The sequence below is a fragment of the Athalia rosae genome, chromosome 7 (genome assembly GCF_917208135.1).
Source record: "Athalia rosae chromosome 7, iyAthRosa1.1, whole genome shotgun sequence".
Classification (NCBI taxonomy): Eukaryota; Metazoa; Arthropoda; class Insecta; order Hymenoptera; family Athaliidae; genus Athalia; species Athalia rosae.
In genome coordinates this window covers 15128077-15143565 of record NC_064032.1, presented here as the reverse complement: position 1 = coordinate 15143565, position 15489 = coordinate 15128077, and the positions used below count along the sequence as shown (strand labels likewise).

Sequence of the window (15489 nt, the reverse complement as noted above, 5' to 3'; positions counted from 1 at the left end):
GCTACGCTGACTCCAGCAAAGCTCGGGTTTGCTGGCGAATTGAGAAATTCGAATATTACGACCCATCGTGTCTTAATTTTTCTGCTCCCAACAGCGAAAATTCTTTTGCTGGAAGTACCCCACTTGATTAATGATTTATTCAAAAAACGAGTGAGCTACCTCAAAATATCAAGTAAAAAATTCTTTCCACATTTGAAAAATTTTTTTTATAAGGTACAAATTCCGCCCCTACGCTAAGAGAATAAAAAAAAAATAATTTTTCAACCCACCCTAGTGTACATGTGTACGTGGAGTTTTATTGCGCGAATGGGAAGAGGGGCCCGCGTCTGGAATGCGAAGGCGCTCGCGGCCCTGCCATGGGAGACGGACCGTGCAGAAATAATCCCCTCCCCAGCCTCTTCTCGGTCTTCTTTCCATCCCCCACCTCATCCCACCCCCACCCGTACCAAATACCCCCACGCGCGATTTCAATAGGGGTGAAAATAAAAATTATTACGAAGGAAAAATCAACGCACGATTACACCGCGTATAGCAATCAGGTTATCGCGTATCGAACGCGCGTTCGCATTGATTAAAAATGGATGGAATTTCGAAGGCGTTGGCGAGCAATTTTTAACAGAGCTATGACAAACTCCAACTTTCGCGAGCGTGATGTTTTCTTTTACTTATTCGCAGACATTTTAGCTCCGGGGAGCAACGAAATTCAAAAATGACCCGAACAAGGACCACCCCGGTACGTGGACGTACGTGTATTATTATTCTTCACTGAACGATTACTTCCGGCGAAGCAACGGCCGGTATCATGCTCCAAATTAAGCTACTTCCGGTTTGCATGTATAGATAAACATATATTATAACCACACGTACGTACGTGTACTTGTATACGTACGTATACGTTACATGCATAAAATAAGACTCACCGAGAAAATGATAAAAAATTATTCGCGAAATTGGGAGAGAGAGAGAGAGAGAGAGAGAAAAAAATATTCCAAACTCGTAACAAATCGCGAATTTTCAATCGCATCATTCGATACGGATATGTATAAAAGAAGGAAGACCGATACAATTGATCGTTGATAATTTTTTCTTGTTTCGCCCTCCGCTCTCTTTCCTCGATTTTTTTCTCCTTCTTCTCGTTACGGATTTTAGGGATTTTTTGAATAAGGGTATAACACGAGTAAAAAGAAATAGGGGGAATAAAATATAGCGAGTAAAGAGCATGCGACGTTACGGCATAAAACCGAGGTGGTTGGTCGGTTTGTTCGTACATACGTTGTATACGGTCGTATACAGAGCCTGCAGCGTGGGACCAGAGGAACTCAAAAAGTCGCACGCCACGTAGAGCCTCTTGCTCGTTGCAGTGGCTCTCAAATCCCTAAGTTCAAGGTTTTCGCATTACGAATAAATCCAGCCCAACCTGATCCCTGCGTACGTTCGTCGCGAGGGAATTCCCTGCCTCGTATGCGAGCATACCTTGTACCGCACCTACGACCCAACAAAATCTCCGAACTGCACGCGGAATCCGATCGAGATTCCGATATTTTCCAAGATCTTTCCGCGGTGGATCAATTTTTTTCCTCGGATCTTAATCAACCCCTTTCACGTTGGAAACGTCAATGTTGAAATGGGGCAGTTCGGGTCATGGTTTGAACTGGAAGGTATGCGGCTGCAACGCGAGGACACACATAAATACCTGCGCGTTATACGCGTGCAGCGTATACAGGGTATACGGCGGATAGATATAGGCCGACGGGTGTCGTGACATAATCGTCGTCCAGCCCGTCGTCTGAAGAAAGGTGCTATTTCGAGTCTCGGGCATCGACCCGTACAGACGACCACCAGACAACGCGGAAGGGGGAAAACTAGTGCAGAAATTTAAAGCTCATTTGACGCAATTATCGAGAATTCGAATCAAACGTCAACTCCAACAGCTGAATACATTGATAAAATCATCTAAAATCATTATTTGATCCCTCTGTCCGTGTAACGGAATCAAAAGTAGTATTTAAAATTAAATGAATTAAACAAGAAAATATCCAAGTTTGAATTTCTTAGACAAAAATTTTCCAAAAATTTAAAACTTACATATTCGTGCGTGTATGCAAGAGCGCAACTCTTCACGGTGCAGTATAGGCGGTTCATGCGTCGAGGGAGAAGAGAGGGAGAAGAAGAAGAAGAAGAAGAAGAAAAAAAAAACCACAGATTTGTAGGAGAAGGAAGAGGAGCAGGAGAGGGATGTCCATTCAGGTTGGACATAGCGTATGGGTTGCGGGAGGGTCGCAACGATCCGACGAACGAACGAACGAACGAACGGACGTTGTGTACGCGCGACTCATTCATCGCGACTACTCCGTGTGAATGGGGAGGGAGAAAGGATAGGAGAAAAGTAGGGATGGAAAAAAGAGAAAGATAGAAAATTGGGGAGGGAGGGAGGGAGGGAGGGAGAGAGACAGAAGGAAGATAAAACGTGATCAAAGGACGAGAGGAACTCCAACTTTAATTTCAACAATAACACGCGCTGTACGCGATCGAATCGACTTGGATTTGAACTGAAAAAAAAAAAAAACTCGACGAGATAAACCACGAGTCGCACAGGAAAAGAAAGAGAAAATTTTTTCGACAAAAGTTCTTTCTCGTCCGCGATTTCTGTACGTACTGCACGTACGCCGCAGAGGTTACTATCTCATATAGTTGAGAACCTTTGTGTATCGGGACGACGCGGTGGAATCACCTTAAGAATAAATACATAGAAATACATATATATTCGTACATACATATGTACAAATATACCAAAAGTTCTCACGCTGTTACTTTACGATACGCTTTTCAGATGCCTTGTGGACCCTTTTACACTCATACATACATACATATATATATATATATACGTAATATACGGTAATTTTGGCGTATATGATAGAGAGAGAGAAAAAAAAAGGTATTAAAAAATGTCAAAAAAATTATCAAGTTGCCGTATCACAGGTACGAAGAAGAACAAACCGATCGACGGACGGAGAGACGGAGGGACCGGAGGGGTGAGCAAGCAAACTTCACGGCTAGATATCCGAAGTGAGCTACGGAGCTGGGCTGTATGTATAGCTATAGATAAATAGATAGCCAGCTAGACCAGCTATAGGTATAGAGAACGAGCCAGACACCAGAGGAGAGGTTGAACGAACCCACGTGCCAGCCAAACCTCGCTAATAATTTTCTAAAGCAACGCCCTCGCTTCGAGCGAGCGAACGACGACGACGACGACGACGACGACGACGACGACTGTAACGTCGACGACATCAACATCGACGTTATACAACCGCGACAGAGAAACAGAGAAACAGAAACACAGGCAACGGGGAGACGCTATCGGACACGTCATATAATGTCACGCGTACGCACGTACACGTATGTACATCGTCGCAACGATAATAAAGACGTGAAAAACGGAATACACACGTGATACGAGAAAAAAAGTATAATATTATACGTAAAATTATTCGTATGTAACGTAGAAACGTGTATATTTATATACCATTAGATATCACATTATATATATATACACGTAAGTATATATATATATATACACATATAGTAACGACGTCGAGCGATCGCGAACATTTAATTTACAAATGAAGAATCGCGGGCTATGGAGATGAAGGCTGATTGTCGGCTGTGTATCGCCACCTCGTCATATACACGTGCACGCGGTACCACACACACACATGCGTACGAGTAAATAAAATTATACGCACATTTAAATACATATCGTCGCCGCTTCGTTCCATCATATATAACTAACAAACCGAGCAGCAGCAGCAGCCAACTACCGACCAACCACCATTCGTGAGTCCTGCCGTCTATCTCTACGGAGAATTCGTATTTCGTACCCTCCTCCTTCGAATGTACGTACGTACGTACCTCCGTTTACATACGAGTCTGCAACGTGCACGTATACGAGAATATAGGTGTACTCTCTGGTATATAAGCGAGCACGTGTCGTACGTTACAACATACGACGTACGACGACGACGACTACGAAGACGGTAATGAAGAACTGTATACACTGTACGCGCGAACGTAAATGTGTAGACAAATTACGTAAACATATAAATATTTTTTTAAATACCCGTCTAGGTGTGAGTGTGCGTACCTGTATGCGTATCTCTGCGTGTGTATATACGGATACAGAGGAGACATGCGTGTACATACGTATCTTCGGAGGCAGCAGCAGCAGCAGCAGCAGCAGCAGCACCGGGAGCACATACTACCGTTTCGTTTCTCTCCTCTTTCCGTTTCTGTTTCTCCCGTTTCTGCTGCCGGTGCTCGTGTTGGCTGACTATGGACGCGAGGCGAGTACGAGGCGGCAAAAAAATTACGTCATCGGGCCGAGAAACCGCTGACCGCATTCCTCGGTAATTGTTTTGCATTAAGCTGCGGGAAAATATAGCTGTTATATACAGCGAGCTATATACATACTTGGATCATATATACATATGTATATACAAGGGTGTGTGTGTGTGTCGTGTGTGTGTACATAGGATGCGCGTAGGAAGAAAATTATATCCTCATTTATGTACATATTTATTGAACACATACCAAAGTTACTCCAAACTGCGACCTTTAATTAGACACATTTTTGATTTCCTGATTTTTAGACAATTTTCTTTCTTTATTTCTTACCGTATTCGTGACCGCTAGTGTACATCGATATTTAATATCAAAAAAAAAAAAAATAAGAAAAAAAAAAACCACAGACAAACCGATTTTATTAATCGAATCAATCGCAATAATTAACACGTGTATCGTTCTAGAAATCCTCTTCATGTTATAAACTTTTTCAGATCCATAGAAAAAAAAAAACAACTTTTAAATGGTCCGCGTACCCCGGGGCGAGAGGCTGCGAAGGAAAAAAGAGAAAGAGAAAAAAAATTATACTCGGAACAGGCATGCGATCTGATACGTGTGAGAGAGAGAGAGGAAGAGAGAGAAGGTATGAAAAAAAAAAAAGTATGATCAGGAAGGGCGAACAATTAGGATGTCAATTATGTGTATAATAATCCACCTATGTTATAATATTGTTATAGAAAGTTCGTCGAAATTAATATCTGCTGCGCATTTATATATATAGAGATGCTATATATATACCTAAGTATGATATACACACGCACACATACACATACACACACATACGTATGTACAAATGTATACGATACACCGATAAATTTTGTTGACACGCGCGCACTACATATACTCGATTCTCTCTCCACCAATTTTATCTGCACCACGATTCTTTTCCTATTTTTTTTGTGTTTTTTTTTTCATTTTTATATACGTACATAATATTAAAACAAACACATATAATATCTATGTTACACCTATGTACGTACAAGGCGTAAATATATGTGAATACCGCACGCGCATTTTTGTAATGGTATATTATATCGTTGATTGATCATGTACAAATATCTAAATTCACGCATGTGTAAGGTTCATGTACCTTGATTGAATTTCAATATTACCAATAACCTACAGGTATATGCCTATGTACTACTGTGAGTGCCAAGAAAAGTTCACACGAGAGATCAGAACGCGACATTAAACGCGAACCGACTGAAACTTGCGCACACTGTGCGAGTTTCAAAGTTGAAAGAAGTACCAGTGTGTTGGATTGCCCGAGGGTCTCCCCCCCCAACCCCGTCAAACATACCGAAAGTCCTCATGGAAGGGGAAGGAGGGATGAGGAGACACGCGATCAAATGGGATATTATGATAGAAATCCTAGAAACTTGCGCGGATAACGGAGAAGAAAATTTCACATCCTCTCCTCCCCTCCCCCTCCCCCTCCCCCTCCCTCCTCTCCCCGCCCATATCAATATTTTATGTGCGCAGAAAATTCGCGATAGTAGTAATAGTAGTAGTAGTAGTAGTAGTAGTAATAGTAATAGTAGTCTAGCAATGTATATATATATACATGACGGTAATACAGAGTGCGGAACAGAAAAGGAAGAGATCAAAATTGGACTCCAGTCCCTCAATTTAATTGATTGTGATCCAATTTCCTCGCCGCAGCGAATTTGAAATAAAAATTTAATTAATTAAAACAATTCTCCATAGACATTTTGATAGATAACAATGATAATAATCGCAACCGCGTATCTCGTACACCAATATGGAATAGTAGCTTCAAGAGTTGCGTAGAGAAGCGCGTTTCTATACATATAAATGTCATACACACGTATTGTACATAAAAATATATGTATTACACGTTGTATGTATACATACATGTGACTGTGTTTATACATATGGTATACAGGTATATATCTATGCAGAGACGCGACGCTCTCTCGCGGCCCCTAGACCAATTGTGTAAAGCTGTAACAAAATGGCCGCGAATCCGCGAAATTCGCGAACACATTCAAAGGCTAGGGAAAAATATTTATAAAAATGATTCGCATTTTCTGAAACCGAATTTTCGGTAACTACGATTAATCAACAGGTGCGATTGTATGGGCGCTATTCGATCACGTAGTGATTTGATTTCGGATATCAATAATAACAATGATAATTAATCAAGCATCGACACAAAGTATAATTAATTCGTACAGTCGCTAACGTAATTTCATTCAATTGATCACTTATAGAGATTTTCGATAAACGATACACCGTGATGTGAGAAATTCAATGCAGAATGTTCTTTTTTTTACCATTTCTATTATCTGTATACATCGTCGTATAATCTGGAATCACGGATGATTATATATAGACCTATATGGATTTGATAATAAAAGCGATCCTTGTTCATACTTCATGTCCTTCGCCGTACGCACAACGAAGCGATTGGCCGATAGTAGTTCTGCGTAAATATATACACGATAAAATCCACTAGACATCGTATGTCTGCATAATATATAAAAAGGTGCGATTCATGGGGTGGTATGCGAGCTTATATACAATTGCCGGGGAGATCGCGCGTGCCGTTTATATAGTTATGTACACGTATTTACATATGTACGTATCCTATTTAATGCTGGCTTTTGCCTTTGCTTCTGCTTCTGCTATGCTGCAGGCACCGATAGAAACTCTCAAAATATCGCAGACGAATAAAATGGTCGCCCCGACGCCGCCGCCGACGCATGGAAATAGAAAATGGAAATGTATTTAGAAATAGAGTCGGGGTCCGCCGGTAGCCCGAGCTATGCCCTAGAATCTTATAAAACTGAAAATGTGATTCGGGGACGTTTCTGTATAGCATGCGAAATGAAATATTCAAATACGCATAACGTGTAACGTGTACATCCAAACAATGAAAATCAACGGACCGAAAGGGTTCCCGATTTTTCCGGACGTTGTACAGAAAATCTCCGTGTTTCGGATATCCTGCAACGCGAGGGAAAAATAGGAAATCTGCGGGTGCAACCGGAAGTAAATCGGTACCACTGCAAAGGTCATTCGATAATCGACAGAGGTCACTACTTTTGACACCCACGTGGTTTCGATTCAAACTCATCGTCCTTGGATTAAAAATTAAAAATTCTATTTTGGAACTTTCCGATACGCGTGTATCATCTCAATATACATATCCTACGTGTATATTCATTCATAAAATTTATCGCTGCATGAGACGTATTAGGTGTTTCGAATAATTATTTTCGTACTTTAAATACGTTTAATAAACCATATACTTTTTTTTTCTTTTGCATCGAGAAAATAAAATTAACTATAAGCAAACACAATTTCACGTATGCAGTTGAACATACGTTACGGGACTCTGGTGTCTGCGAGGACATAATTATATCCCGTAAAACGTGGTATACTCTGCATAATATATGACGATTATTAATACTTTCAAAAAGATAACGTCGATCAAATTGAAAAAATAATACAAAAAAAACCACCAAGAACACCCGTTATAAGTCAAAAACCGCCCGCAGCATACTTAGGAATCTATGTAGGTGGCACCCACGTGCTTTGAACGTATGTACGTACAACGAATGGAATTAAAAATGGCGTTAAATTGACTAAACTATGAGAATTTTAACGAGCTGATACGAAATATATTTAATAATCAAAATATGATGCTTCAAAATATTAATGTCGCTGTGAAATTCTAACGATATTATAATCATTATCATTGTTTTTATCGTTATTTCTTACCAGACGAATAACGCTACAAGTAATTAGATTAATAAAAAAAAACTAATAATAAATAAATAAGTGATATGAATAATTGTCCTAGAAAAATGTTAATTCCAAGGTTATGTAATGGTAGATTATACGGTTTATTCTACACTTACTCATCATCAGCTAACACACAATGAGATGAACAACGCCCTCGTTAATAAAGATGAAGAAGATTTCATTAGCACAGGTAGATCCTAATAAGAACACCCCACAATATTTTTAACACTTGAAATTCAGAGCGAAAGTATAATCTGAACAATTAGTACCCCAGAGTGATTAGAACAGATGCACAGTTGAATTCACCAACACTAGATTAATAGAAGAATAAGGAAAGAGAGAGAAATGCGCGTCTATAAAACGAAGTTGGCTTTAAATAGTAATAATCGGAATTCGCGTATATCGTAAAAAGGCGCCGCGCGGCACCAGCGGACACGAAGGCGGAATGATGATGACGACTACCGGCGTATGAAATAGAAGACCAACCTAACCTTTTATAAAATCAACCAGGGGCGCACCCCGCCGCGGAACTTTTCTTCTCTTTTTCCGAAGGTATGACCCTATTGGGTTATGTCCCCGTCGCCGCGGAACTTCACGATGTTTTTAACCGACACCCGCAGACCACCAGCAACGTCGAAGGACGACGAGCGACTGTAGAGAAGCAGGAATCCGAAGCGTACAGAACCCATTGGACGCTACTCCCCCCCACTACCGGCGCGCCGCCAAACCCCCTCTCAGCGTCTCCTTGAACTTTTCTTTCGAAATTGTTCGTCAAATTATCGGAAAATGATTTTCTTTTTTCAATCGCAGATAGCGTAGGGAGTAAATTTAACAACAAAGGGTTAACATTGCTCGTATACCTTTGCAACATGTATGTATTTACAATTGATGTACGCAAATATTCGATGTCTATCTATTAAATTACATGAAAAATATTCTATGTATTTACACGTCAGTTAAAAAGAATTGTTATATGTTTAAAATATATATGTATATATATACCTATAATTGTTTTTTTTTTTCTAATTTTGTATAAAAACGAGTTTGTACACATACATATAGTAGTTGTATATTCATCATATAAAAGATACCAACCCATCCGAGGTAGGAAAAAAATTCAAATGAATTGGAACTTGGAAAATTGAATATATTAGACAGAGGTAATATTTTTTGAGGATAGTTTCCGGTGGGAAGGTATCGGTTTACGATATACCTATATCAAATTGCGAGTGTCCGCGAGCGGTGGCATACCTATGCGTACGATCCTGGGTGCGTCTCTGAGAATCTGTATACTACTTATGTATCATTTTATATACGTGTAAATATATGTACACGGCTAGATTGAATGGAATGGAAAGTTCGAATGACGCGTAACCGATTCGTCATGTTATAATTATCAATATAAAAATTGGATAAAACCAAGATCTGAGTTTTATCCATTTTAGTACGAGGCGATCCCCCTTATATGCATAGGACCGTTCGTACTTCCGTACTTGGTTACTTCCGTAGTTCTATTACCCAAGGCCAACATCAAGTGCCATCATAACCAGGAAGCCAACAACTGCACCCCAGCTGGCCACCTTTCCGTTCCCACTGTACAGAGAAAAATAAGTAGGTTCACAAATAGGTATAATACATATACATGACGCGCATATACTTGGATACACGTCTATGAAAGAAGTATAGACACGTGGATAATAGGTAACGGGAAAGAACGTGAATTTTAACTGTTGTTATAACCCTTGTCTGTTTTTTTTTTCTCTTCTTTTCCAGTTTCATAGCGAGGATTTAGAAGAGAACTATCAACTTCCCGAGGGAGCACTCGGCAAGGAGGGAATACGTATTTTGGATTTAACAATTCCTGGGGACTGGGACGCGTGCAGAACGGTTACACTACGCAGATGAAATACAAAGATGCCAATTATAATGACAATGGCAACGCGCAGGGCCTGGGAACAAAAATTCGCCAAGCCATATATAACTCGACCAAAGGGATCTCTGATCATTCTTTCTCAACTCGTACCGGTCCTACGCTGCACATCTATATTCAAATGCATGTGTACGCAGTCTACTCGAACTGAGTGAGTTTTTATATCCCATTACGCGTAGTAATATAATCGTGGTTCCGCTATCTTTCAAAATCCTTTTGGTTTTAGAATTTGTACAGTTTCTTTCGGTCCACACCATTTAATCACATAACGACCTGTCTAGGTGTGATAAACTCACCTTGAATGAGCTTCGGGAATTATGTCGTCAACTACAACGTAAATCATTGCGCCAGCAGCAAAAGATAGGGCGTAGGGTAAAGCCGGTGCGACTAAACCTACACTAGCCGCACCCAAAACCCCAGCAATTGGTTCAACCATACCAGAAAGTTGTCCGTACCAAAAACTCTTGAACGTACTAAAGCCAGCAGCTTGAAGAGGTAACGAGACCGCTAGACCCTCGGGAAAATTTTGTATCCCGATTCCGATAGCTAGATTTCTGAAAAAAAGAAAATTATTACTTTTTTTTTTTTTTCTTTCCCAATTTGCCGGGTTAAATCGTCAAAGACGCAACGCCAACGTACCACTCAAGTTCTTGAGCTTGGTACCAGGGCTTTATACATATATACTTATATACCATATATATATGTACACGAATAGAGATATGCAACAGGTGAACGAACGAAGTAACGTGCCTTGTGTGCGTTCAGGCCTAACGCCACGACGACGCATTCCTACCGCGACCTCGGAACGCTTCCGAACGCCACTGAACCCCGACGGGGGACGAGCACCTTTCCATTATAATACTCATCGGTCCATAAACTAGGTTCAAAGAATTTTTTGAAATTTATACGTAAAAATAAATGAGTAGCCTATTCGCTCTCCCTCGCAGGTCATTATTATATCCGCAGAATCCTTTAGCTGTGTGTAATATTCTTTGCCTGCTGCGATTTTCGCGTCTCTGGTTGATAATAAAATCCGGTATATAAGTACAGTCTGATGATTGAACCGGAATTCTTTGAGGATTTCAGCTGAAATTTGACCATAGGTAATTGGCAGTGTGTACAGGTTGTGAGATACGTGAAATTGTTGTATACGTACAGGTAATATTTTGGATGAGGGTGATATTGAAATGAAAGGAAATGAAAGGTACGAAGAGAAGGGAATGGATTGGATTGGAATGGAAAGACTCCGGGTGTCCGCGTATTCCTCCTCTCGGTCCGTGATGTCCGTACCTGCGTGCCCGGTGCGGGCATCGGGAGTGTAGAAGGAATGCGGCACGGGCGAATCGCGGCCGGTCGACTCGGCCGACTCGGCACCAAGTTCCCATGCATTCCAGAGCCCCACCATGCCGCGCCGACCTCCCTCGCCGACTATTGCTGCCGCTGCTCCAGGCGCAGCGACGACGGACCCTCCTGGACTCTTTGATATCGCGCCTCGTGACCGCGGTTTCTACCTTATATACCTTTATGTACGTTAGACCGGTTCAAGAAAATGCCCATTTGTTGCTCTTTGAGGATTCGGTATACTTTGTTGGACTACGCAAGAGAATGGCTCTAGTTGGACACGAACGAAATTTTTCATCTTTGTCGACCCGGTAGCGATGTCTGATATCGTGCGATGACTCTGGTCCGAGATTGCGAATTATTTGAATGAAAACAGTAAAACCACATCCACCGTACGTACGGATACAGGGATGGAAAGAGAAGGGGCTAGATAAACCCGATGCTCCAGAGATTGCAGGATCCCTTGCTCCCTCAACTGGATACAGTGTAAGCGCCAGGAGGCAATCGCTGCAGGGGTCAGCAGCCGGCCTTGCTAATACCGGGGGACGGAATGGATCCTACGAGGGGCGATGTCCCTTCTTGGAGACTTGACACCCCGCTTCTTCCAGTTCTTTGAAAATCCCATCACTCCGTTTAATTCCTATAGTAATAGTTACAGGCGCTGGAGGAATCAAGAAAATGCAGATTCGTCACTCGCAACTATACGGTATCCTCAAGGTATAACGGAGACATGCTCCGCACACCGCATTCCAGAGATTCTTCCCCCTGCCCCCCCCCCCCCCCCCCCATCTAGCTATTCCTCGAACGCTGTATCTCCTGTTAAATATTATGAAGACCTGATGCCCTCGGGTGCAAATATCATTCTTTGATTCTGAAATTTAGTATCATATCTACATTAGGAATTTAAATTTACAAAGCTACATCATGTATAATACATTTAACTACTCAAGTAATTACCTGCGATTGCCTAATTAACTTGGAAACTTGTTTTGGTAACATTTGTTCGAATTCCCACGATGTTTGAAGCCATCGCTTTTCGCTGTCTGGTACGGAGCAGCGCATTTCTAATTTCTTTCATTTATTGCTCGTCGCATAACAACGCTATAGTTTGATCTCTGGGGTAATTTTTTCTGTTATAATTCCCATCACCGAACCAACCATTATACTTATCTAAGGCGAAAATGCTAAATCCGCTGCTTGCAAAGCTCGTTGGAAATCATTGCTATCGTTGAAATGATCGAGGAAACATGTGGAACGGTAATAAGAGTTGGGGCCCCCGGGGAAGCGGCGGAGCAATCGCATTGCACTTTGTCAATGGGGGAACGACCGCGACGATTCATAACGTGTTTATGAATGACTGGGCACGCATACTATGCTTACTATGAACTACGTAGCTGAGCCTGTTCGACCGACCGTTCGCCCATTCGCCACGTGACGCACCGCTACTGCGCAATGCAGGGCGAGGCAAAGTCTAGAGTTTTGTATGCACACGTGTGTAAGAGTTAAAAGAATATGCACACGAGTACGAAATGATAGGGCAGCAATGCCGCGTCAAATGTAGAAAACATCTATGCGGAAATCATGGATAAAAATCTTATCCGTAAAAAGGGTGGTGTTGAATGTTTTTTTTATCCTCATATTTTATCTAACAGGTAATAATCAGTTTTCACGAGAGCACCTCATGATATTTCACTGTAGCTAGGCTTATAAAGTGTCCAACTACAGCACGACTCGAGATATGGGTATTAAGTACTTATATTTCAATAAAGTATACCTATCCGTACGTGCAAATCTATCATCACATCGGTGATTAAATTCTAGTTTGCGATGCATAACAGAAAAACTTACCCTGAATGAAAACTAAATATTTAAAAAATTCTCACCTAGCATTCTCAAAAGTCGCCGAGGCACTGCTCCCTATGGCTCCAAAACCCACACCAACTGCCAAACCCTCGGGAATGTTGTGAACCTGAAAAAAAAATGGATTAATTTTTCAAATCAATGGATTTGCTGCCATAGGCATAGGCAATTATCAACCGTATTTCAACCCCACAAGTCTCACCAGCACAACTCAATGAAACTTATAAACTAACTTAATACCAGGTATCATAGGTATCAGGAAATTAGACTTGACAAAAGTCCACTATTGTTGTACTGGGAATCATACCGTTACTGCTACAATGAGTAACAGTATTCTTCTCCACTGTTCGTTCTTGGCTTCGATATTTGGTACCCCATAGACAGTCTCGATATCCTCAGTTTCAGGGACACGCTGCATTGTACCACCCGTCTGTCTTCTTCTTGTGCTCTGTTCATAGAACCCTGCAAACAAGGTGAACTCTTTAGAGCAGTAAATTGAGACTAGCGACAGCCTCGGTCCACCTACAAGTTTAAAATTACTCCAAGCCGGTTGAATTGTTCATTTTGTTCCATGAAAAACACATACTTTGAGACAACCTCCTAATTTGATCTTTGCCAATTCAGATTGATTGCGCTGTTTAAAGTAAAAGTAAAAGGAAAATTATCTACCGTCGATGGTAGTCGACTCCTCATCAGAGTACACTCTTCCACCACTAACACTAACTTCACTACCACTAAAACGTTCGTCAATATCCTGGTCGCTTTTTAGCTTGGCAAGGATTTTTCGTCTTTGTTTCGTACCGACTGACTGCATTGCTAGAACCACAGTGGGGGACTGAATGCCTAGAGAAGATATGAAAGCATCTGTGCCGTAGACAAACGCAGCACCGATGAGGAAGCCTAGTCCAACCGGTGCAAATGCATACTCTCCTTCTTGGCCATAAAATTTACTTTCCACTGCCATCTCAATAGCTGGTGCCAATAAGGACCAGTAGCTGGCCGCTATCATGACTCCGGCAGCAAAACCAAGGCTGGCATCTAATAATTTTCTCTGCAAATCAAATAAATGTGTTGTGATTGATTAGTGAAGTAATAAAAAAATTGCTATAGAATAATAAATACACTTCAAAATGAGTCCTTTCTGTTTGCGGCAACTATAAATATCAAGGTCCAAGACAGTCTGAATCTGATCAATTATTGTGAAATTTATGACTCACCGCATATGCAGATGAGGTATAATGGAGTGGCAATTTATATTACTTTTCTCATCTTAGATCGAGCATGGATAAAGAATGCTGGGCAAACAGGACCGAAGGACGGTAAGGAAGAAACAGGCACTTACTTGTTTTCCACGTATGACGACAACTAGAGCAGCGCCTGCAGCAGTCAAGCCCCAGGTAAACAAGGTACCCAGAAGTGCTTGTACGACAGATCCGTAACCCTTGAGCATTTTTATATGTTGTGTGAAATCCAATTGTTGTCTCCCTGACACCGTAATGTGTTTTGGAATGTTCAGATTGCTAGTGTTCTAAGTAAGACAGTGTTGTGGGCCCTGGCCCTGGGACTTAACTCTTTGCGACCGCGTGGCTCAACAGTGCTTTGCCGCTGTGCGAATAAATCAAGCAATAGGCACTGGAATTCGCGGGAAAGGTGCGGTACAGGTTACCAAATTCATTTCGTTCCCCCGCTATTCCCCCTAGAGAAGACGAGGTTATCTCGCCGACGTCGTCGTCGTTGTCGTTATCTTCGTGGATTTGCCAGCAGCGAGCTGGTGCTCTTCCGATACCTCCCTACCGCGTTGGTCCGCCTCTTGGGAAATACCTACATCGGTAGCGTTCAAAATTAAACTTCGGATTAATCGCATCACTTTATCGTTCCCTCGCAACACTCCGCTCGTAAATATATCGAGTAGTTGAGTCAGAAATTTATGAACAACACGCAATTTGCACTGTCAAGCGCACCGCCACGGTCGTTATCCAAGGTCTTCTCCAGATCATCGCACGTCAAAAACATGTAACCGGCACTGCTGCAGCTCACAACTATTACCAACGAGAAGTCAGCGTTTGTCCCACTGATTTTGTCCTTTGCTCTGATTATGAGCTAATCGTACTTCAAAGTTCAAGGGGTGATTGGTGATAAAATCCACCCACTCTATCCCGTCTCTCACTGTCATAACTAGCGCCACT

The 15489-nt window shown here is 41.6% G+C and overlaps 2 protein-coding genes and 1 long non-coding RNA gene across 6 annotated transcripts in view; 1 reads left to right on the top strand and 2 right to left on the bottom strand.

Annotated features, from left to right (window-relative positions):
* The window catches only part of LOC125501767, a 17182-nt gene extending 11534 nt beyond the window's left edge, over positions 1 to 5648 (bottom strand). The window contains exons 1-2 of one of the 2 annotated variants that reach the window (XM_048658521.1): positions 5492 to 5648; positions 4145 to 4425 (exon numbers count right to left, since the gene is read on the bottom strand). In XM_048658521.1, the coding sequence (XP_048514478.1) occupies positions 4145 to 4421 (277 nt within the window). In that variant the 5' untranslated portion in view covers positions 4422 to 4425; positions 5492 to 5648. The remainder of the gene's footprint in view (positions 1 to 4144; positions 4426 to 5491) is intronic. The other variant, XR_007279393.1, reaches the window with a different exon arrangement.
* Positions 2990 to 10391, top strand: LOC125501774. 2 transcript variants are annotated; one of them, XR_007279410.1, is made up of 4 exons: positions 2990 to 4059; positions 4129 to 4406; positions 4836 to 4984; positions 9946 to 10391. It is a non-coding gene; the product is annotated as an uncharacterized LOC125501774 (long non-coding RNA). The 2 variants fall into 2 exon arrangements; XR_007279409.1 differs by having other exon boundaries at positions 2991 to 4037.
* Positions 9030 to 15489, bottom strand: LOC105689706 (zinc transporter ZIP11). 2 transcript variants are annotated; one of them, XM_012406926.3, is made up of 6 exons: positions 14646 to 15489; positions 13973 to 14354; positions 13611 to 13765; positions 13327 to 13412; positions 10399 to 10656; positions 9030 to 9765 (listed from the first exon to the last, which is right to left on the bottom strand). In XM_012406926.3, exons 1-6 carry the CDS (start codon positions 14751 to 14753, stop codon positions 9687 to 9689), a joined length of 1068 nt encoding a protein of 355 aa, XP_012262349.1. In that variant the 5' UTR covers positions 14754 to 15489; the 3' UTR covers positions 9030 to 9686. The 2 variants fall into 2 exon arrangements, with proteins under 2 accessions (XP_012262349.1, XP_012262350.1); XM_012406927.3 differs by having other exon boundaries at positions 14105 to 14354; positions 14646 to 15487.